General features: G+C 44.4%; 2 protein-coding genes across 2 annotated transcripts in view; both read right to left on the bottom strand.

Annotated features, from left to right (window-relative positions):
- Positions 1-811: 811 nt before the first annotated feature.
- On the bottom strand, positions 812-15,214 carry rab14l (RAB14, member RAS oncogene family, like). The gene is made up of 8 exons (XM_062554293.1): positions 15,105-15,214; positions 8,515-8,575; positions 7,846-7,899; positions 4,925-5,102; positions 3,766-3,832; positions 3,439-3,526; positions 2,951-2,981; positions 812-2,749 (listed from the first exon to the last, which is right to left on the bottom strand). The coding sequence occupies exons 2-8, from the start codon at positions 8,564-8,566 to the stop codon at positions 2,572-2,574; spliced, it is 648 nt and encodes a 215-aa protein (XP_062410277.1). The 5' UTR covers positions 8,567-8,575; positions 15,105-15,214; the 3' UTR covers positions 812-2,571.
- A 4,063-nt stretch (positions 15,215-19,277) lies between these two features.
- LOC134100841 (uncharacterized) overlaps positions 19,278-23,239 on the bottom strand; it is a 7,625-nt gene continuing 3,663 nt past the window's right edge. The window contains exons 2-3 of the mRNA XM_062554294.1: positions 23,166-23,239; positions 19,278-20,019 (exon numbers count right to left, since the gene is read on the bottom strand). The exon at positions 23,166-23,239 is cut by the window's right edge and continues 67 nt beyond it. Coding sequence (XP_062410278.1) covers positions 19,832-20,019; positions 23,166-23,239 — 262 coding nt within the window. The 3' untranslated portion in view covers positions 19,278-19,831. The remainder of the gene's footprint in view (positions 20,020-23,165) is intronic.

Here is a 23,239-nt window from a genome sequence, read left to right on the forward strand (position 1 = left end):
ATCAATTACATCCCCAATGACCCGACCCACTAGATGCAGTCAGTCATGGATGACTTTCTACCCAACCTGCAGAGAACATCTGGAAAAACTGGCATCCAATGGAGGATGAGTTTCATAAGACCCCTGAGATCAAAACCTCCCCAGTGGCGGCGTTAGTTACCCCGCAAGCAGAGCAATACACACAGGGAGTCCTTTCCATCCGGCGTGGTCACACGTTTATTCATAGAAACTATGTTACAGAATTTGATTTTTTTTTTGTTGATCCCAACCCCCAAGCAAAGAAGTTACAAGCATCCTACAAGACACGTCACCTGTACAAGTCTATGGGAAGCCCAAGTCGGTCAGCTCCGACATGCATCCCGGTTTAGCATTGCAACCAACAAATAACTATTAGCCATATGTACAGCTGGGTAGGGGATGTGGGAGGCCTTTCTCTTAGTATATATATGTTACAGAGGTGGAGGGCTGGACTCCAGTGTCCACACTGGCACTGCCCTGGCGCTGCTTTTGGTAGTGGAGGCGTTTATGCATGTGTGGTGTTAATAATATACAAGCCTATACGACAGCAACTAGTAGATTTACAGCCAGAGAGAAATGTGTGTGTCTACTGTATGTTGTTGCATGCGTGCATGCGCGTGTGCATGCGTGTGTGTGTGTGTGCGTAACACTGCCAATATTCCTTGCTTAAAACCCGCCCCCCTCCCACACACACACACACACACACACACACACTATGCATGCATACATACATACACACATGCATACTGTACATACACACGTTCTGAGGTCTCTCAAGAGACGTGTAGCAGTGTTGTAAAACAGCGGTTTTATTGGACACACAATGAGTCCCCACAGCGGTATTTAGAGCAAGCGCAGCATAAAGTAAAGATTAAACAGTAATAGTAATAATAATATTAACATTAATCATAACAATAAGGCAACAAACAAACAAACAAACAAACAAACCAAGAAAGAAAATGAAATAAAAATGCTGGTAAGGACAGACGTGTTCTACTGATATGGTGGGGTAGGGTGGGGTGTTTGGAGGTGAGATACAGGTGGAGGGGGGAAGGAGAGGGATAGGGACTGGTGCAAAGGAGGAAAACGATGGTGCTTAGAAAGAATTTTTTTTTTAATATAATAAACGCCTCTCTCTTTCTCACTCTCTCTCTTCCTCCTTACTTAAAGTGTCATAATCTGATTTACGAGGACAATCCGCTCTGTCCCCAGACCCTCACACAAAACACACACACACACACACACACACACACACACACACACACACACAGAGAGACTTCACACAAAACACACACACTTCATATTACTCTCACACACAGGCACACACACAGAGCCCTTCCAATAGTGTGGACTCAAGATGTTGAAGTGAGATGTGGCCAGGGCAGGTAATATCTGACCACTGACCTCTACGACCAAAGACCCAATCATACAAAGACTTAGTTGAGCCTTAGGGCAGGACAGACACAGACACACACACACACACATACATATAAGCACACATTGTGTGTGCGCACGTCGCTATTAATTTAATTGGGCGCAACTTACATACATCATCATTATTTTCACGACCCAAAATATGTGGGGGACAAAAATAAACAAAACAAACGTAATAGTCGAACAATGTCGAGTCTTACATACTTCATTTTGATTCAATTAAAAAGACGGGGAGCGAACCATGCAGGAGGTGGTTGTCTAGATGGAGTGACCGGTTTTGCCTACATTTTCTACAAGGGTCAGTTTGGATTCTACAGTTCCGATCTTATGGTTTGTTTACACGAGTGTGGCTGGTATTATATATATTTATATCTATATATTGAGCTATAAAATGACACGTTAAAAAAACAAACAAACAAAGCTTTGATGTTTTCCGTACGACTTTTCGTCTACCTGTCAGTAACTTCAGTGGTGTTTTTTTTGTTTTGTTTTCGCTCTTTTTGCGGAGTAGTACTGGTTCTCCTGACGAGGCACCCCTGGAGACGGTGATGCCAGGTTGAGTGCTAATAGGGAGGAAGGATGGAGAGAGGAATGGGTGGAGGAGAGGAGAGGAGGAATATACAGGTGGTGAGGGGCGGAGGAGAAGAGAAAGGGGGATGTAAGACAGAGAGAAGGAGAGAGAAAGGGAGGGGAGAGTGTGGGGGTGGGGGGGCAGGGCGGTGGTGGAGGAGAAGAGATTGCCCACCCAGCCCTCGTCAAGTCATCCCTGGTTCCCGTCTCCCTCTGTTACCCAAGCCACCCACAAGCTCCGGGCAAGAGGACGCGGGGAGGACAACGTGAATGTGAGTGTTTGCATCTTGAGTGTGAGTGTGTGTGTGAGTGTGTGTGTGTGTGTGTGTGTGTGTGTGTGTGAGAGAGAGAGAGAGAGAGAGTATGTTTTTGAAGAAGACTGCCTTTCCGTGAGCTTGTGTTTGTTACATGTGTGTGTCTGTGTGTGTGTCTGTATGTACGTGTAAAAGGAGAAGTTGGTGATTTGGTGGTTGGTTGGTTTGTTGGTTGGTTGGGTGGTGTACGTTGGCGGGGCGGGCGGAGGGGGGAGGTGGACTGGGTGATTGGTCATTAGCAGCCGCAGCCTTCCCTCTGGGGCTGTGGCTCGCTGGTTAGCCGGCCGCCCTGCGGCGCCGAGGGCTTGTGCTGGACGCCCGACTCGGCCGCGTTCAGGTCCAGACTGCCGTCCTGAATGTTCTGGTAGATCTTCTTGGCCGCTTCGAGGAAGGCGTCCTCCACATTCTCGCCCCTGCAGAACACAAACAAACACACACACACACACACACACACACACACAAACACAGGGAGGAAGAACGAGGGGGAGAGGTTGTTGAGATCATGCCAAGATGAATCTCTATTGCCAAAAACTGCATTTCTCTTCAGGGTAGATCGCTATCTGTATTGGCAACACACACTGTGGCAAATATAAACGACTGACAAAATAACTCACGTTTTTGCGCTCGCTTCCAAAAATAGCAGACCTGCAGAAGAATGGGGGCAAATCAATAGGCAGCTATAACTTGCAGAGTTCAAAGATTCCCCATAGAGCAATGCATGGCATCCCTATTAGACTTCTACAAGTAACACTCTTTTGTCTTCTTTTTAACATGGAACAGATATCAAATCTCTAAAAGCTTCTCCGGCAATGGGGCATATTTCAAAATAGTTATGAGATGTTAACACTTCGGCCCATGAAGTTTGAAGCTGTATTTTGCACACTAGGTTTTTCAATGCTCTAAAATCCTTGGTTTGCAAGCAACCAGTGAGGTATGAAGTAGGTAACCTTTGTACACGTGTCTGTGTATGATGTAGTATGCAGTATGTTTCAAGATAGCATGTATGTACTAAATGGTATTTGTTTGCCTATTAACAGGGTCACTAGTTAGCAATTGATAGACACAACATTTGAGACACACTTCTGTTATCCCTTGTCCATACCGTTCTCCTCAGCAAACTGCTTTGCCTCTTCATACGTGACATCCCTCTGTGCCTCCAGATCTGCTTTGTTTCCTATGAGGATGATCACCTGCAGGGGGGGACAGAGAGCTCAACTTACATCCCAAACTACACCCACCAGTCCTCTACAGCAGAGAATGTAACCCAAGGCCCATTACATTACGAAGAAGAATGTCTTGTCGAAGCGCATGAGGAAATATTTAAATGACCGGATGCCCAAAGGCTATTTGATGGCATCAGAGGATGACTGTGACTGAGAGTGTGTTGTGACTACAAGGGTGTGTGGTGAGAGGGAGGGAGAGTGCTCACAGTATTGGGATTGGTGAGGTTCCTGGCATCAGTGAGCCAGCTGCTGAGGTGGTTATATGTGCTTCTCCTGAGAGAGAGAAAGAGAAAGAGAGAGAGAGAGAGATTGAGAGAGAGAGAGAGAGAGAGAGAGATTGAGAGAGAGAGAGAGAGAGAGAGAAATCATGAACCATTGTTAAAGGAAACATCCAGCGATTTTAAACGCACAGGTCACCAAGTACTGACGGTGCAATCGGTTTTGCCTAGCTCGAGTTGCTAGTATCAACAGCTAAAGCGCCAAACCATAACCATAATACCCACTCATTGCACTCTTACAGCAATATGGTTTGCATGTTTATGGTTAACACCAAAACGCATTATTTTCATCGTTGATTTAGGACACTGTTGTCATTATTATTTATAAAACGTTTTGTGTTTCATTCAACCGGCTCTCTCACTCACTCACACACATACACACACTTTCGGTTCAGCTCGACACAAAAAAGGGTTTCACAGCAGCGGGTAAAATACCACAGTGCTCTCTCCAAACAGAGGTCAGGCTGACCAGAGATCAGTGTAGACGGGACGGCAGGTTCTCCCCCACACCGGAGTGGCTGTGTGGATTTAGCAGTGGGTTGGGAGAGGCTCTCTGAGGGATCATGGGATGGATTTGCTTGTTTAGGGCTAGTGGTCACCTGATTCTGCTGTGACTGAGAGCTGCGTTTTACCCTCTCAAGCAAAAAATGGAGGGATGTGTCTTACTTAGTAATCAGCCGGTGATGGTTAACATTTATTGCTCTGGGGCAGTCTGTACCTTTGGCACATCTAAACCGAGACAGGACTGAACGCAGGGTTGTTAACTAGGGTGGTGACTGGTGAGTGAGGAAATACACGGAGGACATTTTTCTATTCAACTTCATGTGCGTGCGTGTGTGTGTGTGCATGTGTGTGTGTGTGTGTGTGTGGAGCTAGTCACGTCATAGCTGCTCAGCCTAAGGCAAGGTCTAAAACTCTTCAAATACGGATTTTTCCTGATGTCCTCACAGAATGGGGACATAACTGTTGAGCTCTAAGTGTTTGTATGTGTGTGTACCTGGTGGTGTTGGCACTATAGCACCCCCCCCGTTGTAACTGCCTGTGTGTGTGTCTACGAGCGCGCATGTGTGTGTGTGTGTGTGCGTACCTGGTGATGTCGTAGACCATAAGCGCCCCGGCGGCCCCCCTGTAGTAGCTGCGTGTGACGGCCCTGAAGCGCTCCTGGCCCGCCGTGTCCCAGATCTGCAGCTTGATCTTCTGGCCGCTCACCTCGATTATCCTCGTGCCAAACTCCACGCCGATCGTGTGGGGGCAGTCCGCCATGACTGGACAACACAAACACACACACACACACACACACATTACATCCTGACACACTCGGATAGCAAACCTTATATAAAATGGCACCACGTGGGTGAAACTGTTGGCGCGGCCCAATCTGGCAAAGACTCAGTTTGTCTCCAATGATGAGACGAGGTAGTGAGCCGAGCTGACTGATGCGCTGAAATCTAACGGCCTGCAGCCACATCCGCTGGATCCCCTTACAACCTCCACTCGTGTGATACTGGAGTCATGAGCAACACAGATATGAGCATTTGCCTCGGAGGGACACTGGCAGTGACGTAATGAGATTAATATGAAAAGGCGAACTCGGCTGGCACAGAGGCAGAGATCGGAAACACGGGAGGGTGTGGCCCGCCAGCCATATGCCTGGGCACGCCACCTGGGCACTCAGGAGAGAGCGCGGTCTCGGGTTGCCTGTTCAATAGCTATCTGTCTATGTGTCTGTGTGTGTGTGTCTGTGTGTCTCCCTGTGTGTGTGTGTGTGTGTGTGTGTGTGTGTGTGTGTGTATCTGATCTCCAGCTGTCTCTATAGAGCAGCAGCCTCAATGGGAGGGAACCTTTCGGCTTTTAATTAAGTGGCGAGTTGCTCACTAGTGTGTCGTCCCCCCCAAAGCCGATCGGGTCAATACAGGAAAAAGCCGCCGGTGCACTTAAGAGCCATCGACCCGCCGTTCCCCGTGAATCAGAGCTGGCGTGTCTGATGTTCGATGTGACGTGTCCTTTTGCGTTTCCTGGCTTTAAATGAATGAGTAAACTGCAGCGCATGACCTGACGATAGTCCACCCTCACCTCCACTCCCACGGATGAGATCTGTACGCTCAGAGCCTCTTATATTAAGCTCGGAATGCAAGCATCTGTCGACCCTATAGGAGAGCGAACTGAACCGCTCGCTTTACTCGTGTAATTCTCTACGTCTGTACATGTACATCCCGTTGGCAGGGAAGGATGCATTTCAGCAAAGGAGAGCCAAATAAGGTCTCATGGTGGCAGAGAGGGAGAGGGAGGGAGGGAGGGAGAGAGAGGGAGAGGGAGGGAGAGAGAGAGAGAGGAAATAAAAGAGGCGTTCTAAAGAGACACCATGTCCTGTGGGCATCCTGCTCTCCTTGGTGAACCATTAGCGGAGTCCAGGCAGCTGTAATTAACCTGCTGGTTACCGCTGCTGCTGCCACTGCTGCCAGACTGATCAGTATAATTACTCTCCTGCACCAACTACAGTGCACTGCATTCCCACTACACACACACACACACACACACACACAGCAATGCAAGGACACTCTCTCCCTCTCACAAACACAGAACACAATCACTTCAGCCCACAAGAACACACACACGTACAGTCACACTCCAATACGGCAGAGCTACCTGCCAACAACAGAAGGCAATGCCAATGTATGATGTATGCAAACACACACAAACAAACACACACACACACACTTAATGGCAGCACAGCAGGGCTTTCTGCCAAGAGATGATCACAAAAGCTGTCATCACACACACTCATATACACACAATCTGTGTAAGAAGATTTTCTGCCAAAGAGAGACACACAAACACACACTTATGCCCTGTGAAGGGTCTCTGCTGAGGGTACACAAGGCCATAAGGATAACACACACACACACACACACACACACACACACAGTTTAGCAGCTGATGTTCGCCATTTGCAAAACATCCCCTGATATTGAGTTGATAACCATCGGCATTACATTGGACATGCACAACTGCGGTCGTTAGGGAGTGTTAAGCCAGCTAACGTCAACATATCCTAGTTAGGCTGGACTAACTTCATGACATACGGGGCCATACAGGTTTGCGCGCCACACAACGCCACTCAATACTTGTATTCACATCCCAGCTATTAGCACCCTACAACTACACCCTCCCCCCACCCCCTTCCGCCTTCAGCCTCTTATTTCTCTCTCTGTCTGCCGAGTGCCGTTAAGAGCAGAGCGAAAGAACGGCAGAGAGAGAAAGCGAGAGAGAGAGAGCGAGAGAACGAGAGAGAGCGAGAGAGCGAGAGTGAGTGAGAGAGAGAGAGAGAGAGAGAGAGAGCGAGAGCGAGGAGCTCTTCAAAACCTGCCTTTCCAACCCTGGCATAAAGCACCCATTTGTTTGCAGGTGTCGGCAGGCGCGTGCACAAGTCAAGCGGGCATGAATGAAACAAGAGAGAGAGAGGGATAGAGAGAGAGAGAGAGAGAGATTTGGGGGTGGGGGTTAGAGAAGCGGAGAACTTCCACTCGAGGCAGAGAGAGAGCTGTTGCCCTGGTGTTAATTACCCCCCTCCTCTCCTCTTTTAGCTGCCACTGCGGCGCAGGACCTTCTGTCTGTGCCTGTGAACTCGCTCGTGTGACTCATGCAAACGCTGCGATGCGCTTCTCTAAACAAGAGAGTTATTTACATACAGGCACTCGGCTTATTACAAGGGAGCAATCTTGACATGCGGAATGAGCCAGTCTGTTTCAAAGACACCATCTGCCTGTATATAAGAAACCCAAAGCACAGAATAGGAGGCTTCTAGGCCGGGAGTTATGAATAAATGATGTGTGTGATGTCTGTGAGGTTGTTTTTTTTTTTAACCAATGAAGATGTACTTAATACCAGAAACCCTCACAGCGCAGCTCTGGGTCGCTTTCTGACATGACCGAGGCATATTAGTGATCGATGGCACATCCTCATATTTAACACACAGATGGTGAGCTGGGATTTGACGCAAGTACTTACATTTCTTTTCTGTGAACTGATGAAGCAAACATGACTTTCCTACCCCCATGTCCCCTATGGAGAGGGGGAGAGAGGGAGAGGGAGGGAGAGAGGGGGGGAGAGAGAGAGAGAAGGAATAAACATTAACATCCAGTGTGTAGATGTTACACAAGGCCACATGAATGAAAACACAGGCAGGTGAGCTTGGCACAAGCTGCACCACAACAGGAAAGAGGACACACTGAACTGAACAGAACACTGAACTTGAATTGACAGGAGCGAAGCAGCTCCATCATACTATAAAATACTACAGGCTTTTTGTGTGTGTGTGTGTGTGTGTGTGTGTGTGTGTGTGTCTGTGTGTATGTGTGTGACAGAGGGAGACAGAGAGAGAGAGAGAGAGAGAGAGAGAGAGAGAGAGAGAGAGAGAGAGAGAGAGAGAGAGAGAGAGAGAGAGAGAGAGAGAGAGAGAGAGAGAGAGAGAGAGAGAGAGAGAGAGAGAGAGAGAGAGAAAGAGAGAGGGGTGGGTGGGGATCTAGTGCCTACATGATTTGTGTAAATAGCAGTGAGTTGAAACAGGCCCATTCATTCTGCTTCTCTACCAGGAGCGTTTTCACATGTACACACACAGAGTAAATACTGGTACACAGCCACAGAGCTCACGGGGCGGCCAAAGACGATGCTACTTACCGATGATGATGTATTTGAAAATGTAGGAATAGTTGTACGGTGCGGTGGCCATTGTGGCTCTCTGGAAGAGAAAACAAATATATGACGTTAGAAAGCGGAGGTATGGGAGACGGAGAGAGAGACAGGACGAGTCATGTGACGGTCAACATCTGCACGGGTTGAGAAGGGACTGATCTGATGCTGATTGGTCAACAGTTAGGGTTGGTGAGGTCACGGTCAGTGGCCTTAACGCTAACCAAGTTCCTGTGAAACCCTGCAAAACAGCCACTTCCTCCTCTCTAAAATCCACTGTCTGAGGCCTGAAGGGAGTTCCCGTTCTCCCTAACCTACGCCTCTGTAAAAAAAACAATAAAACACAACACAACTGAAACCCAATAATAGGTGACTGGATGCTGCCAAAGTCCCTCCACAGATCCACTGTTCCACCTGAACCTTCCTTGCATATCCATATGGCTGGCGCTTTCATCCAAAGCAACTTAAACACATCAATTAGTACAAGGGCCAGCAGAGCAACTCAAGGCTAAAGTGCGTTGCTCAACGGTTCAGCAGTAGCAGCCAGGAACCAAACCCACAACTCGTTCTAGCTACTGTATACTAGGCCAGCTCCTTATCCACTACACCACCACCATCACTTGAAGCTCCCCCAATTATAGCCAGTCTCCACAGCACCCATCCTGTGGCCTACATCTTGACTTTTCCCCAGCCATAACCATGTCAAGAGCGCCATGCGGACTTAACTTCTGGAGGAGCTGTATGCATGAGTGTGCTTCTGACTGACAGGGATTTACATGCGCATGCGTGTGGGTGGAAAACTACAGGCAGGAGAGAGGAGTCAAGAAGGGCTGATGAGGCCTTCGAGGAGGATGAGAGGAGAAGGACTAAAATGAGAGAAAAAAAGAGGGATGGGGAGGGATGAAAGACAATGATGAACAGAGCAGAGAAGTCCGAGGGAGGACAGAAGACGGAAGCGTTTCCGTCAACGGCAGTTTTTTTTTGTTTGGCTCTTTATTCCCGTCCCTCCCCAGACTCGATCTGTTCTTAAGGATGACTAATCTAATCTGGAGTTTGATGAGGAAAACACAGCGCTGCCGGCCTGGTCACTCAGCGATAGGAAGACTGACCCCCAGACCTCTCTGGACAAACAAAGAGAGAGACACAGCTGGGTGTTTTTCCACCCGTGACGTCCTTTAAGCCAGCTCTGAGCAGAACAAAGGCAAAGACTCACAGGGATCGGGGGCGAGACGGTAGAAGTTGACACGGACGTTTTTATGCGCCATTTGTTTATTATGGGTTTTTTTTTTCCACTTTCCACTTTCAGAATTTTAAGTGGTCTCCTAACTCCTAATGCCCTCTCAAAAGGGATCCCGTAATCTGCCTCAAATGCAAACATATGGTCACATCTCCAAGCAGAGTGACAACGATAAAGGCCTATACTGTACACAGATCTTTGTGACAGACACTTTGTGGACTGGCCTAATAAAATAGTTGGCAACACAGCAGCTTCGTAACAAAGTGCTCACTCTGCTTCAGCTGAGCCCAGGGGGCCACCGTCATGGAGACAATTTGTTTCGCTCTCTCAAAAGACGCCGCTGATGCACATTCAGGCCTCAGGACACATCCTGAAGCAGCACGCAGCCGGCATGCAGTACACACAGACAGACTACCCCATGTTGAATGAGGGCTGTAGAACGGTGTAGAAAATGCCAAAAGTTCTGATACAAATCTGTGGGAGGTGGTAAGATCTCACAGGGAAATTCTAAACCAATAGGCTTGTGATTACAGAGTAGGTCTGTGTTTGGGTTAGATCTAGGATATAATCGTCATGTGCTCCTGTATGGATAAGTATCGATACAGAATAATGTCTATTAATGTTTTACATTGAAGTTTGCTGTGGGCTTTAATCGAAGTGCTTTTAAGATGTGCAATCCTTTAGGCTTTGCCTTTGTTGTTATAGAAATATAATAATAGCTGTTAAGTGAATTCTGTTTTGGATATCAGAATCAACATGTAGGCCTAATACATATCAATCATATTGTGGCATCTGTATCTACTATGTAATGTATTGAGAGGTTTTCAAGAAATATATAGCCCTATTACGCAAAACCTGCTACCTGCACACTAATTAATAATTCAGGGAAATAATCATGATGTGACACTTCTTAATAGTGGATGGCCATCAAATCATTGCCTGAGGCATCTAATACTGTTTCATTCATAGTTATGGTGAAGTGCTACAGCATGCTTACCACACAAATGTAGTAGGCTTTTAAATCTTTAAATCCCAATTCTTTTGGTAAACAGCCATGTAATTAACAGGTCATTATCACAAACAAGGCATTACAAAATGACCTGAGACTCATTCTTATCAGCTCCTCTGAATACATAATTGGGGTTAATTTCCAATGACCCATTGGCTCTATGCTAGTCCTTACAAACATTCCTTACACTAGAGTCTGAGTCTCCACCACACACACACAGTAGCTGCGTTTCCATTACAAATATGCGCAAAAACTTTGTCGATATTGTCTTATGACTCAACCACATCCAACGACTAATTAACTTCAATCACTGAAAGCAAGTCGAGAGCTATAATTGAGCTATCACTATCCACTAGCCACTACTGCCAGCGCAGTGACTCAAACAAACTGTGACGTGGCTCGTCACAAGAAAGAAACCCCATTTCCCTACTTTTATTATCTCCACTTCCCATTCTGACACTCAGAGACACACTGCCTAAATCGCTGGCACACCACAACTGCCAGCATTTCAGGCAGCATGTGAGCAAGCCAGGCAAGTGTTCCAAAATAGCAACAGAGGAAGGGGAAAAGTGTCAGTATTCAAAGAGGGAGAAAAGCTATTAGTAGGCTTTCTGCACCAAAGCAAGACGGAGAAGAAAGGGACAGCACAGCGTCATCATCACCCCAGCCTGCGCTGCTAGATTTCTTCTGAGGAATTTGAAATCCTGACATCTGAATCTGTTAGATCAGAGAATCACACTAGAACAGAACAATCTGATAGCGATAGGAGGCCAAGTGTTTCATTTTGGGTTTTAACTTAAGCCACTGATTAGAAATGGAGAAAATATTCTGTTGTATTGACATTCATTGGAGTGTTATGGTCTATGGGGGAAATGAGGAGGAGGTTGTAATTCCACTTCATAATCATTGGCACAGTCAATTTTGCACATTGTAATAACTGTATCGTATGGTTGCTATCCCTTCAAGGTGAAATGCTCAATGGAGACTTTTCAAAACTGCTATTATTTTAATCCATTTAACCGTTACTAAAACAACAGTGGATGTCTCTTCTTTCCCTTTTAGCTCTCTGAACAATGGTGTGGTCAGTAGACCTAAACCACGGCAACGTTAAACCGGTTCTGAAGATTAAATCGCCCAACAATGACTGGTTCAGGGGGTTTAAGAGTAAGCATGCAGTTCCTTTAAAACACACACACACACACACACACACACACACACACACACACACACACACACACACACACACACACACACACACACACACACACACACACACACACACACACACACACACACACACACACACACACACACACACACACACACACACACACACACACACACACACACACACACACACACACACACACACACACACACACACACACACACACACACACACACACACACACACACACACACACACACACACACACACACACACACACACACACCCCTTCCTAAACTAAAGACTCAGCACAGCAGCCAGGAGAGCCAAGAGAAGGCAAGGCGGCGAGTTAAGGAAACAAGGTAATGAGATTTAGTCCGCCCTTAATGGGAGGAAACAGAAAGTCTTTGGTAGCTGATTTGTTTTGAGATAAGAGTGTGCATGAAGCACAGAGGGGTGAGATGAATGAGGCTCCATCACCATGATGACTCCCGCTCCCCACTATGCCTCCTCTGACTGACGCCATCACCGACACACCCTCCTAATGGGCTGGATAGGGCAAAGGTCTGTAGCGAGCCCTCTTCCTCCCCCTCCTCCTCCTCTCCGTCTGTCTTCCTCCCCTCACATGACCTAGTCACATGTGTGGCTGCAGATGACCCCCCTCCTTCTCCCTCCTGCCAGGAGGATGCAAACACACAACTCCTCTGGCCACAACTCACCCCAACCCCCTACCCTTCCTCTTCCTCTTCCTCCTCCTCCAATCTGGCTGGCAGAAGGAAGAGGCCCGTCTCACAGGGTTGTGTGAGACAACAACAGCTAACTCCACTCCACTCCAACTCAATCTCAACCTCCTCACTCCTAAGCTCTCAGCTGATAAGGAAAGCCCCTCCCCTGACTTCCTGATGTGACCAGCAGGCCGCAAGGGCCCATTAAGGCTGGAGAGAGAAGCAGAGAGCATGTGACTGCACTGCGGCGTCAGCACTTGACTGCCTACCGCCGATTCATATGACTGACACCTTCATTCGTTTGATAGTCACATGGGCTTACTGACAAAATGTCCATAGTTTTAATCGGCAACAGGTGCTAGGGAATAATTAACACCCATCTGTGTAGACTCGACAGTTTAGTGAGGAGTGGCAACTCTGTGCTCTGTTTACACAGATCAGCTGAAACTAAGCAATTTGCCCCCCTTTCAGTGTTTTCCCTCACACTAAATGTTCTGCTTTCTTTAGACAAACTGCAGCTAGGTAATGTCAAAATGGTACTCACAAAAAATAGGGGGCACAGAAATCTTTCATGACGAAGTGATCCTAACTTTATGCCTTTGTATTCACAACATACACCAATCACTGTTATACATCTCTGCAAATTGTCAAGGTTGTTACTGACCCACATTATTTTTCTGAAGCACCTGCTATACAATTAAACATGTTTGTAAATAATTAACTGACAGATTCCACATTTGCTTAAACCTTGGTTGTCGTTTACGTGCAATCAATTCGTTAACAGATGCACTGACTGGAAATCCTTCAATTAAGTAATTATGTTATCAGGGCGTGTTGGCAAACTGGGCCCTTGAGGCGTGGTGTACAGTATTTACAAACATTATCTACTACACAGATACCCACATTTGAGCTTTATGCCTTACGGACAAATGCGTAGCATAAATTCTTCAAAGGCCACCAAAACAAAGCAATGCAAACCATACGTCAGGTAGAAATTAGCCGCATAGACTACCTCGCAATCTATCAGGTCACGTTGAATGCTACCTGTTATTTCCTTAGAAATGCAACCGACCGAATACAGCTGTAGGCTAAATGTTACTGTACACAATATTATAGGATATCGTAACCCATAAAGAAACTCGTTTTCCAAAGTGGGTAAACAAGCCGGTGTGCTTGTTTATGTTGCAAGCAAGCGAAGCTAGCTTTCTATGAGTATGGCAACATTCATTCACAAAGACACGAAGGCGTCACTTGCCGCAGATAACGGATAGCTTTGATATGTTCATCACGAATCAGATACAGATTTATTATAGTGTTAAAACAAAGTAGCATTAGTATCGGACTGACTGCAACGATGCCTATGGTAACGTTAGCTTGCTAACGCCAATCAGCTAATCATTAGCATCCTCCGTCTGTGGCCTAAAGCGGTTCAGCATCACTGGTCAGTGTTGTCATTTTGGTACAACATTGCCGTTTGTTCTTGGGATCCTACATTACAGTCAATGTTAACTAACGTCAGACATGACATGAAGTAACACGTTTTTGTAACCTAATGATAACAGCATGTTCTCCAGTAGAACTGATAACAAGATACATACATGCACTGCCATCGTCAACAAGATTTTTATCTGACGTTACCTTTCCAGACAGTTTGCCATTATGTTAGCAGCAAACAAACTACATCGCTAACAAACCATCTTAAAAACACCAACGTTAAACCACAATTCAACAGAAGATTAACCCCAGCCTTAAAGAATAGCACAACCAACCATCAAACCCGTAGGTGGCTCGGTAATTCGTTAACTGATGTTGTTGAACTAGGACTGCCAGCAGTTGGTATGTTAGCAAGTTAGCGGTGTTCTAAGCGTTTTAGCACTGATCAGTCTCTCTGATTTCCATTTTATCTACGCTTCCAAAAGACAAGGAGCCTCTTGCATATAGCTGTTAAGTGTCAAGTGTCTGTTAAGTCAGCTAAGTAGGTGAATTATATCAGCAAATGCTAGACAGTCTTCTTAATATCTAGTGACCAGGCAATGAAATAGCTGACCAACCTCAATTATGAGCGTACACTATTTGGCTAACTAGCTAGCTAACTAGCAGCGATAAATAAATCTCCCATAGCCTTCAAACAGTCAACAAAAGTAACAACACCATCGATAAAAAAAATACTTGCCATCCCTGAGTTTTGCTGTTTAGATGACCGTACGATTAGCTGGTCAAACTCCCTGTAACGCTCAACCAGATAATGCTAGCTTAGCAGATAAACTACGATAGCTAACTGGAGAGTTGACCTGCTATAAAGCTAGCGTTAGGTATTGGTGTACGCTACCTATCAAGACGCTACCTCTAAATGTTCTCCGTAACAATTCTAATAATGCCATTTCTATAGATATGACAACGTAACAAGATATTATTGTGTGATGATGTGTATCACCTTACCGGGTGTTTCGCGTTTTATATGTTTAATGTCTTGAGGTTTCTAAAGGGATCTGCAGGTTATCCTGGGCTGGAGAGACTGCCTATCCAAGATGGCGGCCACTACTGCACAGGGTTTCCTCTGTCGTATACAATGGGCTTCTGGGACAAAGGGCACATACATGCGGAATATGCAGTAATTTCTTGCAGTAGACTACATGAGTGAGGCAGGTGGTCGTGTGACGATTGGAAGCAATAGTAAACGTTGTTTTAATGATATAGTCAGCCATACGGCGCAAGGCACATCCCAGGTAAGTTAAGCTGCTAAAGCCTCAAGGTAGCCTATGTGCCTCTGTCACTGTCACTTGACAGATGGCCTTATTTATCTTCGCTCTCAGCACTCTCATTTTTGATAATTGCAATATTGACTTAAACATTCATGCTTTAAATCATAAATAGGAATGTATTTAAATCAGAAATAGGCATTTTTAAATAAATCTGTCATTTATTGAGAGGTATATCTTTGCTCATTTAAAGATAAATATTTGTAGGTTTGAAGAGACAGTTAGGCCTAGGCTATCTAAACTCTGCACCAGGATATGTTTCAAATGCATTATGAAATGCAGTGAATTCCAGTCCTTTTTCTTCTTTTAGCCTACACAGATATGATTTTTTTTTTTTATCATAGATTGGTCCTTATGCAGGCCATTGAGATTGCAGAATCATTGAATTGTGATTTTTATCATTATCGTGGTCAATCTATTCCCAGCCCAAGGAGAGCTTCCAACACACTTTTTTAGAGTAGCCTGCAAGTACTATAACAAAGCCCACACCTGCTATGGTTATGGTATTTGGCAGACATTTTTGTCCAAAGCGACTTACTACAGTAGCCTAACACTACATTGGTGAACAATGGCTAATAGTTTCAAATAAAGTTGAAAAATCCTATAAGCATAATAGTAATAGTAATAACAACAGAATCAATAATAATATCAAATGTCAACAATGAAAATAATACATTTTTATATGATCAAAAACCATAAACAAGCCATAACTCCATAAAAGAACTAATTAAACAGTTGTAAGTGGTGAACAGATGAGTCTTTAGATAATTCTTGAGAGTCCCAAAACTACCACTACCACAACAACTTATTCCACCAACAAGGAATCATGGAAGAAAAGAGTCTTGATGTGACCTCTTGGGTGTTAATGGATGGTCGACACTGCAGACAGAGGGCTGCAATGGGCGATAAGGGGGTGTAAAACAGAATTAAAATAGCGAGGTGCAGATCAGAAGTGTCAACAACAATGAACAGGCCTACCTGAGTCAGGTAGAAGAAGTGGCACAGGGGTGCCAGTCTAACTTGACACCGAATGTCAGCAAAACATAAACGGTGGTGGACAATAAAGATCAGAGGGCAACTTGGTGAGGGTTGCAAACACCTCAGTGTTCATGTCACTGATGACTGCATGTGGACTGTCAACATCCAACACACTCTAAAGAAACCTGAAGACTTCTTATTTTGTCGGCTGTGGAAATCCAAGGTGTCCATCTTGAAGGCCTTCTACTTCAGCTGTGGAGAGTGTTCTAACAGGTAGCATCGCCTGATGTGGAAACGGCACAGCTCTGGATTGCAGTGCCCGGCAGAGTGGTATGCTCTGCTTATGCCCCATCAGAGTGCTTCTCCTTGCCCTGCAGGGACATATTCACCAGAAGAGTGCAAATAAGGGTCCAGAACATTAAGACATTTCACACCCTGAGAATGGGCTGTTCGAACTGCTTGACTGCATGGCTAAAACAGGAAGACAAAGACAGCAACTCACGAAACATTTGTATGGGCATATGCACTTACACACTTTGTACCCCCCACTATTTATTACATATTTAAAATTGTTTCTTTGTATTTATAAATAGTTGGTGATCCAGGACACCTCTGTACTGGAAGATGCTAATGTCATCTTACTTGGCTTATCTGTTTAACATGCGCTAGTCAATTAAGCGCTGCTTATGGGTTATGGTTTGTAGTATTGTTTATTTTCATTAGGCTGTTGGTTGAATTGACATTGTTATTTATTATTGCTATTCTCCTATAGTCTTACAATGCCATTGTCATTGTTATTATATGATTGGTTGAATGGACATTATTGTTTATTTGCTATTCCCCCTAATGTAGTCAGACCAACATTTTAAATTGTTTCACTGTTAAATTTTAATTGAATGAGTAAAAATCAAACCGCTAAGGACACCAATTTTCTTTGTGATTGAAGAATGTATAAATAAATAAATGTTCTTCCTTAAATGCTAGGGGAAGGAAGTATTAGACCCCCCTATGTAACCCTATGGGAATTTAACACATGGTGCTTTTTCCAGTAGGCCTATTAGCCTGTTTGATGCTCATTGAGCTCAATGCAAATCAAACAGGCCTACTGAAAAAAGCACCATGCCAATCTCTAGCTATGATGAAGGTTATGTGATGATGTGGGGCTATTTTAATTCCAAAGGCCAGGGGAACTTTATCAGGATGCATAATATCCTGGATCCATGAAATAGCTGGCCTTTAAAATAAAAATATGCCTGCCCCTATGTTAACCCGTGTTAAATTCCCATATGTTAAATTACCATAGGGTTACATAGGGGGTCAAATACTTCCTTCCCCCTAGCATCATGTAAGGAAGAACATTTATTTATTCACTTACGATACATTCTTCAATCACAAAGAAAATTGGTGTCCTTAATGGTTTGATTTTTACTATTGTTTTTAATTAAGGCATTAAGATCAATTGTCAACTGATGATTTTATACTCCTCTTTTTAGACTTTAGCATGGTATCAAATACGTTTTCTCCCCACTGTACCATAACCATAACCATACTACGTGTTTCAATGGCATCTCTATGTATGTGACAAATAAAAATCCTTGAATTTTTTAATCCTTGACTGGGAGACAATAGACCAACAAAGTTGTATCAAACAAAGATGACGTGATTTGAATTATATCAATACAAATCACTAGCTTACTTAACATTTGACCTGTTGAATGCTCGACTAAGCATGATTATGAGTAGGCTATGAATGATGACATTTTCACAAAAAGTGTCAATAAATCAAATCACTTTCAATTGAGAACAAACAATGAGGTTGTGTAGTTCACCAACACATAGCTTAGGCTACTCCATGCTAGCAGTTAGATCTATATTTCCCTGAGCAGCAATTATTGAACTGACAGGAATGACCAAGGGGTATAGATTTGCATAACTCATTAATCTTCATGAAAAGAACTGACATAGAGTGTGCTGAATTCATTCACTTCAGCTGAGGCATTCAGCCTATAGCCTACTTACAAGAAAAAAAATGACTCATCATCTTCCAGTTCAGTACTAATTTCCAGTCTGTCCATTAACTGAATACTCTCCTCTTGTTAGTTATTGAAGATGTTAAAATGATCAGCCTCACCACTGGACAAAGAATAAAGTAATATGTGTTCCCTTTTGTCTCTTTTGAACTTTGTTGGCATAGCTTTGTATCGTGGTGCTTATTCTCTGACAATGACTGGCAGACAATACATATTGATTTTGTCAGGTATCGGTGGCACTCTGTACTTCATACACTGCAGTATTAAAACAACTGAAAAGATACAGACAGATAGACAGACACATCTTTTATTAGCCACTATTTGTAGGTCTATGTATAGTTTTGAATGAAGAAGCATACCAGTACTACTATAGTCATTTGCTCAGCAGGTTAGAAACCCAAATTCAGAAATGTCAAGCGCCCATAGAAATACTGTTTAAAGGGCATTCAGATTTCTGCAGTGCATACTGTATGAAAGGATATTCACACTTCCTGTTGCTTCTTTCACTATACAGCGAGAGGAAGAGGATGTGATTTTTCAGTGGGAGTACAGAGACATTGACTCAGTCAGGAACAAATCCACTGTTGGTGTTTATAACTATCAACGGTCGTGAACACTCAGCTCTGGTTACTTAAACGCATTAAAACAAGGATTCTGATTTGGAACATGACAGCAAAGCAAATGTACAGTATGTAGGTCTGAAGAGAGAGTCCCACCATTTCCATTCAGTGATGGCACACAAACACTTAATCCTGTTACTTTTAAAATCCTTTAATACACTTAGTGAAATGTCACCTCACTGCACTGTGTTGACATGAAACTCAATGGTCATTACAAATAAAACACATGCAAAGTCATACATCTCCAGCACTTACTCTGCAGCATAAGCCTACTGTAACAAAACAAGATATGTGCCCAATGAACCCACACTGACTCAAGAGTTTGCCATTAAACAGAGCACTACATCTTTTGTGATGTATGTCTTGAACAATGAAGTGCAACTGATGGTCAACAAATACAAAATAAAATAAATAAATAGATAATAAATAAAGTTGTCTTCAAGAAAATCGACACGCTCTTTGATACAGAATATTTACATAGGAGCGCTCATAGGCTCTTGGGTGTTATTCTCTGGAAACAAACTATGACTAATATATGAAATGACTGAAATTAATGGGTGGTAATTGTTGTGATAATATAACCTATCCATTGAATTTAATCACTGCATTTATCAAACAACAGGCTTTCCTCATACTGTATCTAAATTAATTTGTGAAAAAAATACACTTTGAACAGCTCATGCAAGTCATTATCGTCATCTTGATAATTCGATAAAACTTCTGCTTGGTGCAACACAAAGAAATGACGTAATGTCAAGTCCATATTTTCAGGCATCACATTATAACCGCAGCAATAACAGCAGCAAGCTGAGTATCGCACAGACGTAATGTAGTCCATTTGCTCGCCAGCAGGAGGAGCTGTTGCATAGATCCGAATCACAGCAATGGATGCGAACCCCAGGCAGCTCCTGTTGTTGACAGTGTCGAGAAGTAGCACAGCCGCTTGTCAGGGCGATGCCAAGCGCCGCTGCAATGACATAAACACACCTCTGTTTACTCAACTGTTGACAGGTAGGAGGGAAATGAGACACTGATGGGTTGACGGAATGATATAAACTGCACATCTACATTAACATTCTTGAATTTCCCCTTGGGGATCAATAAAGTATCTATCTATCTATCTATCTATCTTAAGAAAAGGCATTGACGTGATTGGAGGAGAAAACCCTATACCATGTGCATTTCAAATGTATTCAGCTCAAGTAATAGACTCAGTTGAGTCCTGCATCTGTTAATCACTGACACAGGCTTTTACTGGGTTACTCTATCTCTCTCTTTCTTTCTCTCACTCTCACTCACTCACTCACATTCGCACACACACACACACACACACAGACAGACAGACAGACAGACAGACAGACAGACAGACAGAGAGAGAAACAGACAGACAGACACACACACACATACACACACACACACACACACACACACACACAATACATAGTGGTCCACATGATTTTCTAAACATCTAAACATTTAGCCTGGTTAAAAAAAACTATCTACTAAAGAATAACGTTCACATTATCTCTCTCGCCACTTTAAGATTAAGCGCACTTCGAATGCTTAAGCAGCACGTGTGGAGTGGCTGGTGCCTCGAGCGTGTGATAAGCCTTGCATTAGCGCTCCGTGAGTGACAGCAGGGGGGACCCGCGCTCTCCAGTGGAGCCAAGGAGCCGGCCGCCGGGCACTCCCACATCCACCACCAGGCAAAGGGGAAGGGGCCACTAAACTGGTTACGCAACAGCAGCTGGCAGAGCCCAGGGACGGCCAGGGGGGGATTAAGGAGCAAGGTTCGGGCGGCTCCCTCAAGACGTTGTTTTTTAAAAGGACAGGTCTGCGTTGCAGGTCTGTGTTGCATGATGTGTGCTGATTAAGTGTGTTGGATCTCAGTGTGCGATTTCCAGGCAATGCTTTTATAGCAACAACAACTGCACAACTGACAACATCGTTGTCTTACAGTTTCTTACAGATTATTTTATTTAGATTGGAAGACACTGATTCAAATATTAATATATTTTAATAAAGAGCATTTTATGCTACACACTATAAAAGTACACTAAGACAGATACATACACACTAGAGGAACACAAACACAAAATACACACATATGCGCGCACACACACACACACACACACACACACACACACACACACACACACACACACACACACACACACACACACACACACATATAGCCTACCCAAACACACACTCATACTAGGCTCTGACCCCATTCTGTTTCCCGAGCTGTCAGGATATAAAATATAAATAAATAAATAAAAATGTCGTCGCATCATCAGGCCCCTCCACTCAAGTGTCAGAGAGAGTGATGTGGAATTACACGCACATCGCCAGACGTCTCTCACTCATAAGAAGCAACAGCCTCCGCAGTCGAAACCGCTTTATGGCGACAGAGGCCAAGCTGACAGCAAGATGTGTGGTCCTGATGCGAGTGAGTCACTGGCTGACTATAAATGCCTGATTCTGCAAATTCAAACATAAGCTTTGTCCAGCTGGCGGTAATAATTATCAGACTGCAACTCTGATCAAAAAAGGTAAATTATTTTCAGTGATGCATCATTTTACATGGCGATTGGCCACTGGAGCCCTGAACGGATTTATTTGAGCCCTTGATCCCAAACCGCCACCCCGGCGCCCCTCCACGCTATCTCCCTGAGTCATGTAACAAAGTTCTACTTAATCCACATTATCATGTTGAAAGTTAAGTTGGTGGTCATTCTGAGCCAGGATATGACACTAGCGTATGTTCCGAGGGCCGAGGGCGGGGGGGTGGGCGGGTGGTTGGCTTGGGGGGCAGATAAAAGATTTCGCCTGCATGGGTGGTGGATTTGGGTCAGCGCAGATTCGCTTGTGGGGGAATTAATACTCAGACACCGGCCCCTTAGTGACCACAGATGAGAGCTAGCGCGGAGGAGCCAGGAAAGGTCAAACCGGGATTTCAGAGGCTGTGATTGACACCGTCGCTCTCAGGAGGACTTGGCTTCTCCTTGATCCGTGCATCCACTGATAACCCAGCTACAAATCCAACAAGCTTTCGCTGTGCCACCACTATATCGGCATTGTTTGTTGTCCTCTACATCGAGGAAAATATCTGGACTGCCATCCTATGGCTTTTGCCGTATTAGCCGTCCTCAAGAAAAGCTGATGAGTTTAGAGTGAAGGGGAAAATCCGAAGAATCATATCATATCACATCCTCCAATCTGTTGCCTAACACAGCAGATTACCTAACTACCACAACCTCAGGCCAGGAAGGCAATAATGATTTCTTTTTACCAGAATGTGTTCCATCTTCTAACACTTATTGTCTTGGTTTGACATTTAATATCCTGCCTCCCAGACAAGCTCTTACAGATCATCATCCTAATTAAGATGGACCTCCTGATTCAAAGACAGGGTGAAATAACAATTCACATCTGTTCCGAAACCTTCCTGACTGCAGGGATGGAGTGACTGTGGTTGGTTCTGTGAGATTCACCACTCCCTTTCTCAGAGATGCAGATGCGGTCTTTGAACCTCTAGAAGGTGAAAGAAGTGAGGTGTACTGAATGCAGAAGCCCTTGTGCCTTTGTCACGTCAAGGCTTTGTCACATCAAGTCCGCATTTTTTGTATATTTTTTTAAAAAGAATGTTCGACCTCTTCTGTGGGAGATCTCATTCACTGACATGTATGGAATCCGAAAAATGCAGAGAATTGAACTTGCTCCGTAGACTTTCATGATGGAGTCAGTGTTTAAATTGACTCCAAGTGATTGACCCAATGTGAGGTCATAGTTATCTTTAAATAAGTTTGTGTAACGTTGTTATGTTTAAGAAAATATATGAGATCTACTTTAGTTATATTGAGAGAACTACTTTTCTGTTCTGCGTATGGCTACATTGATATAGTGCCCATCAAGCGCGTTGATACTATTGTTATAGTAGTACACATGCAACTGAATGTAATGTACCGAAGTGAAGTTTAACCAAGTAAAGAAGTATTGTCACTTTACTCTGGTGTATTGATTGTTTGTTGTGAAGTGAAGAACACAACAAATGTCCTTTAGTGAGGGAGTGGTTTGGAGAGGTGCACTGTACTGTACTGTACTACTCACTGCTCTCTGTCTTGATGCAGAAGCGGTGCTTGAAGCCCTTGTGGGAGTGTGTGCAGGTGATGACCTCGGGGTTG

The sequence above is a fragment of the Sardina pilchardus genome, chromosome 14, assembly GCF_963854185.1.
Source record: "Sardina pilchardus chromosome 14, fSarPil1.1, whole genome shotgun sequence".
Lineage (NCBI taxonomy): Eukaryota > Metazoa > Chordata > Actinopteri > Clupeiformes > Clupeidae > Sardina > Sardina pilchardus.

Coding starts and splice junctions, on each gene's coding strand:
- rab14l (XM_062554293.1), bottom strand. CDS start 8,566: ATGGCCACCGCACCGTACAACTATTCCTACATTTTCAAATACATCATC. Junction 3,527..3,765: donor ACCTCACCAATCCCAATACT/GTGAGCACTCTC, acceptor CCCCCCCTGCAG/GTGATCATCCTCATAGGAAA. Junction 2,982..3,438: donor GCAGTTTGCTGAGGAGAACG/GTATGGACAAGG, acceptor ATTCTTCTGCAG/GTCTGCTATTTTTGGAAGCG.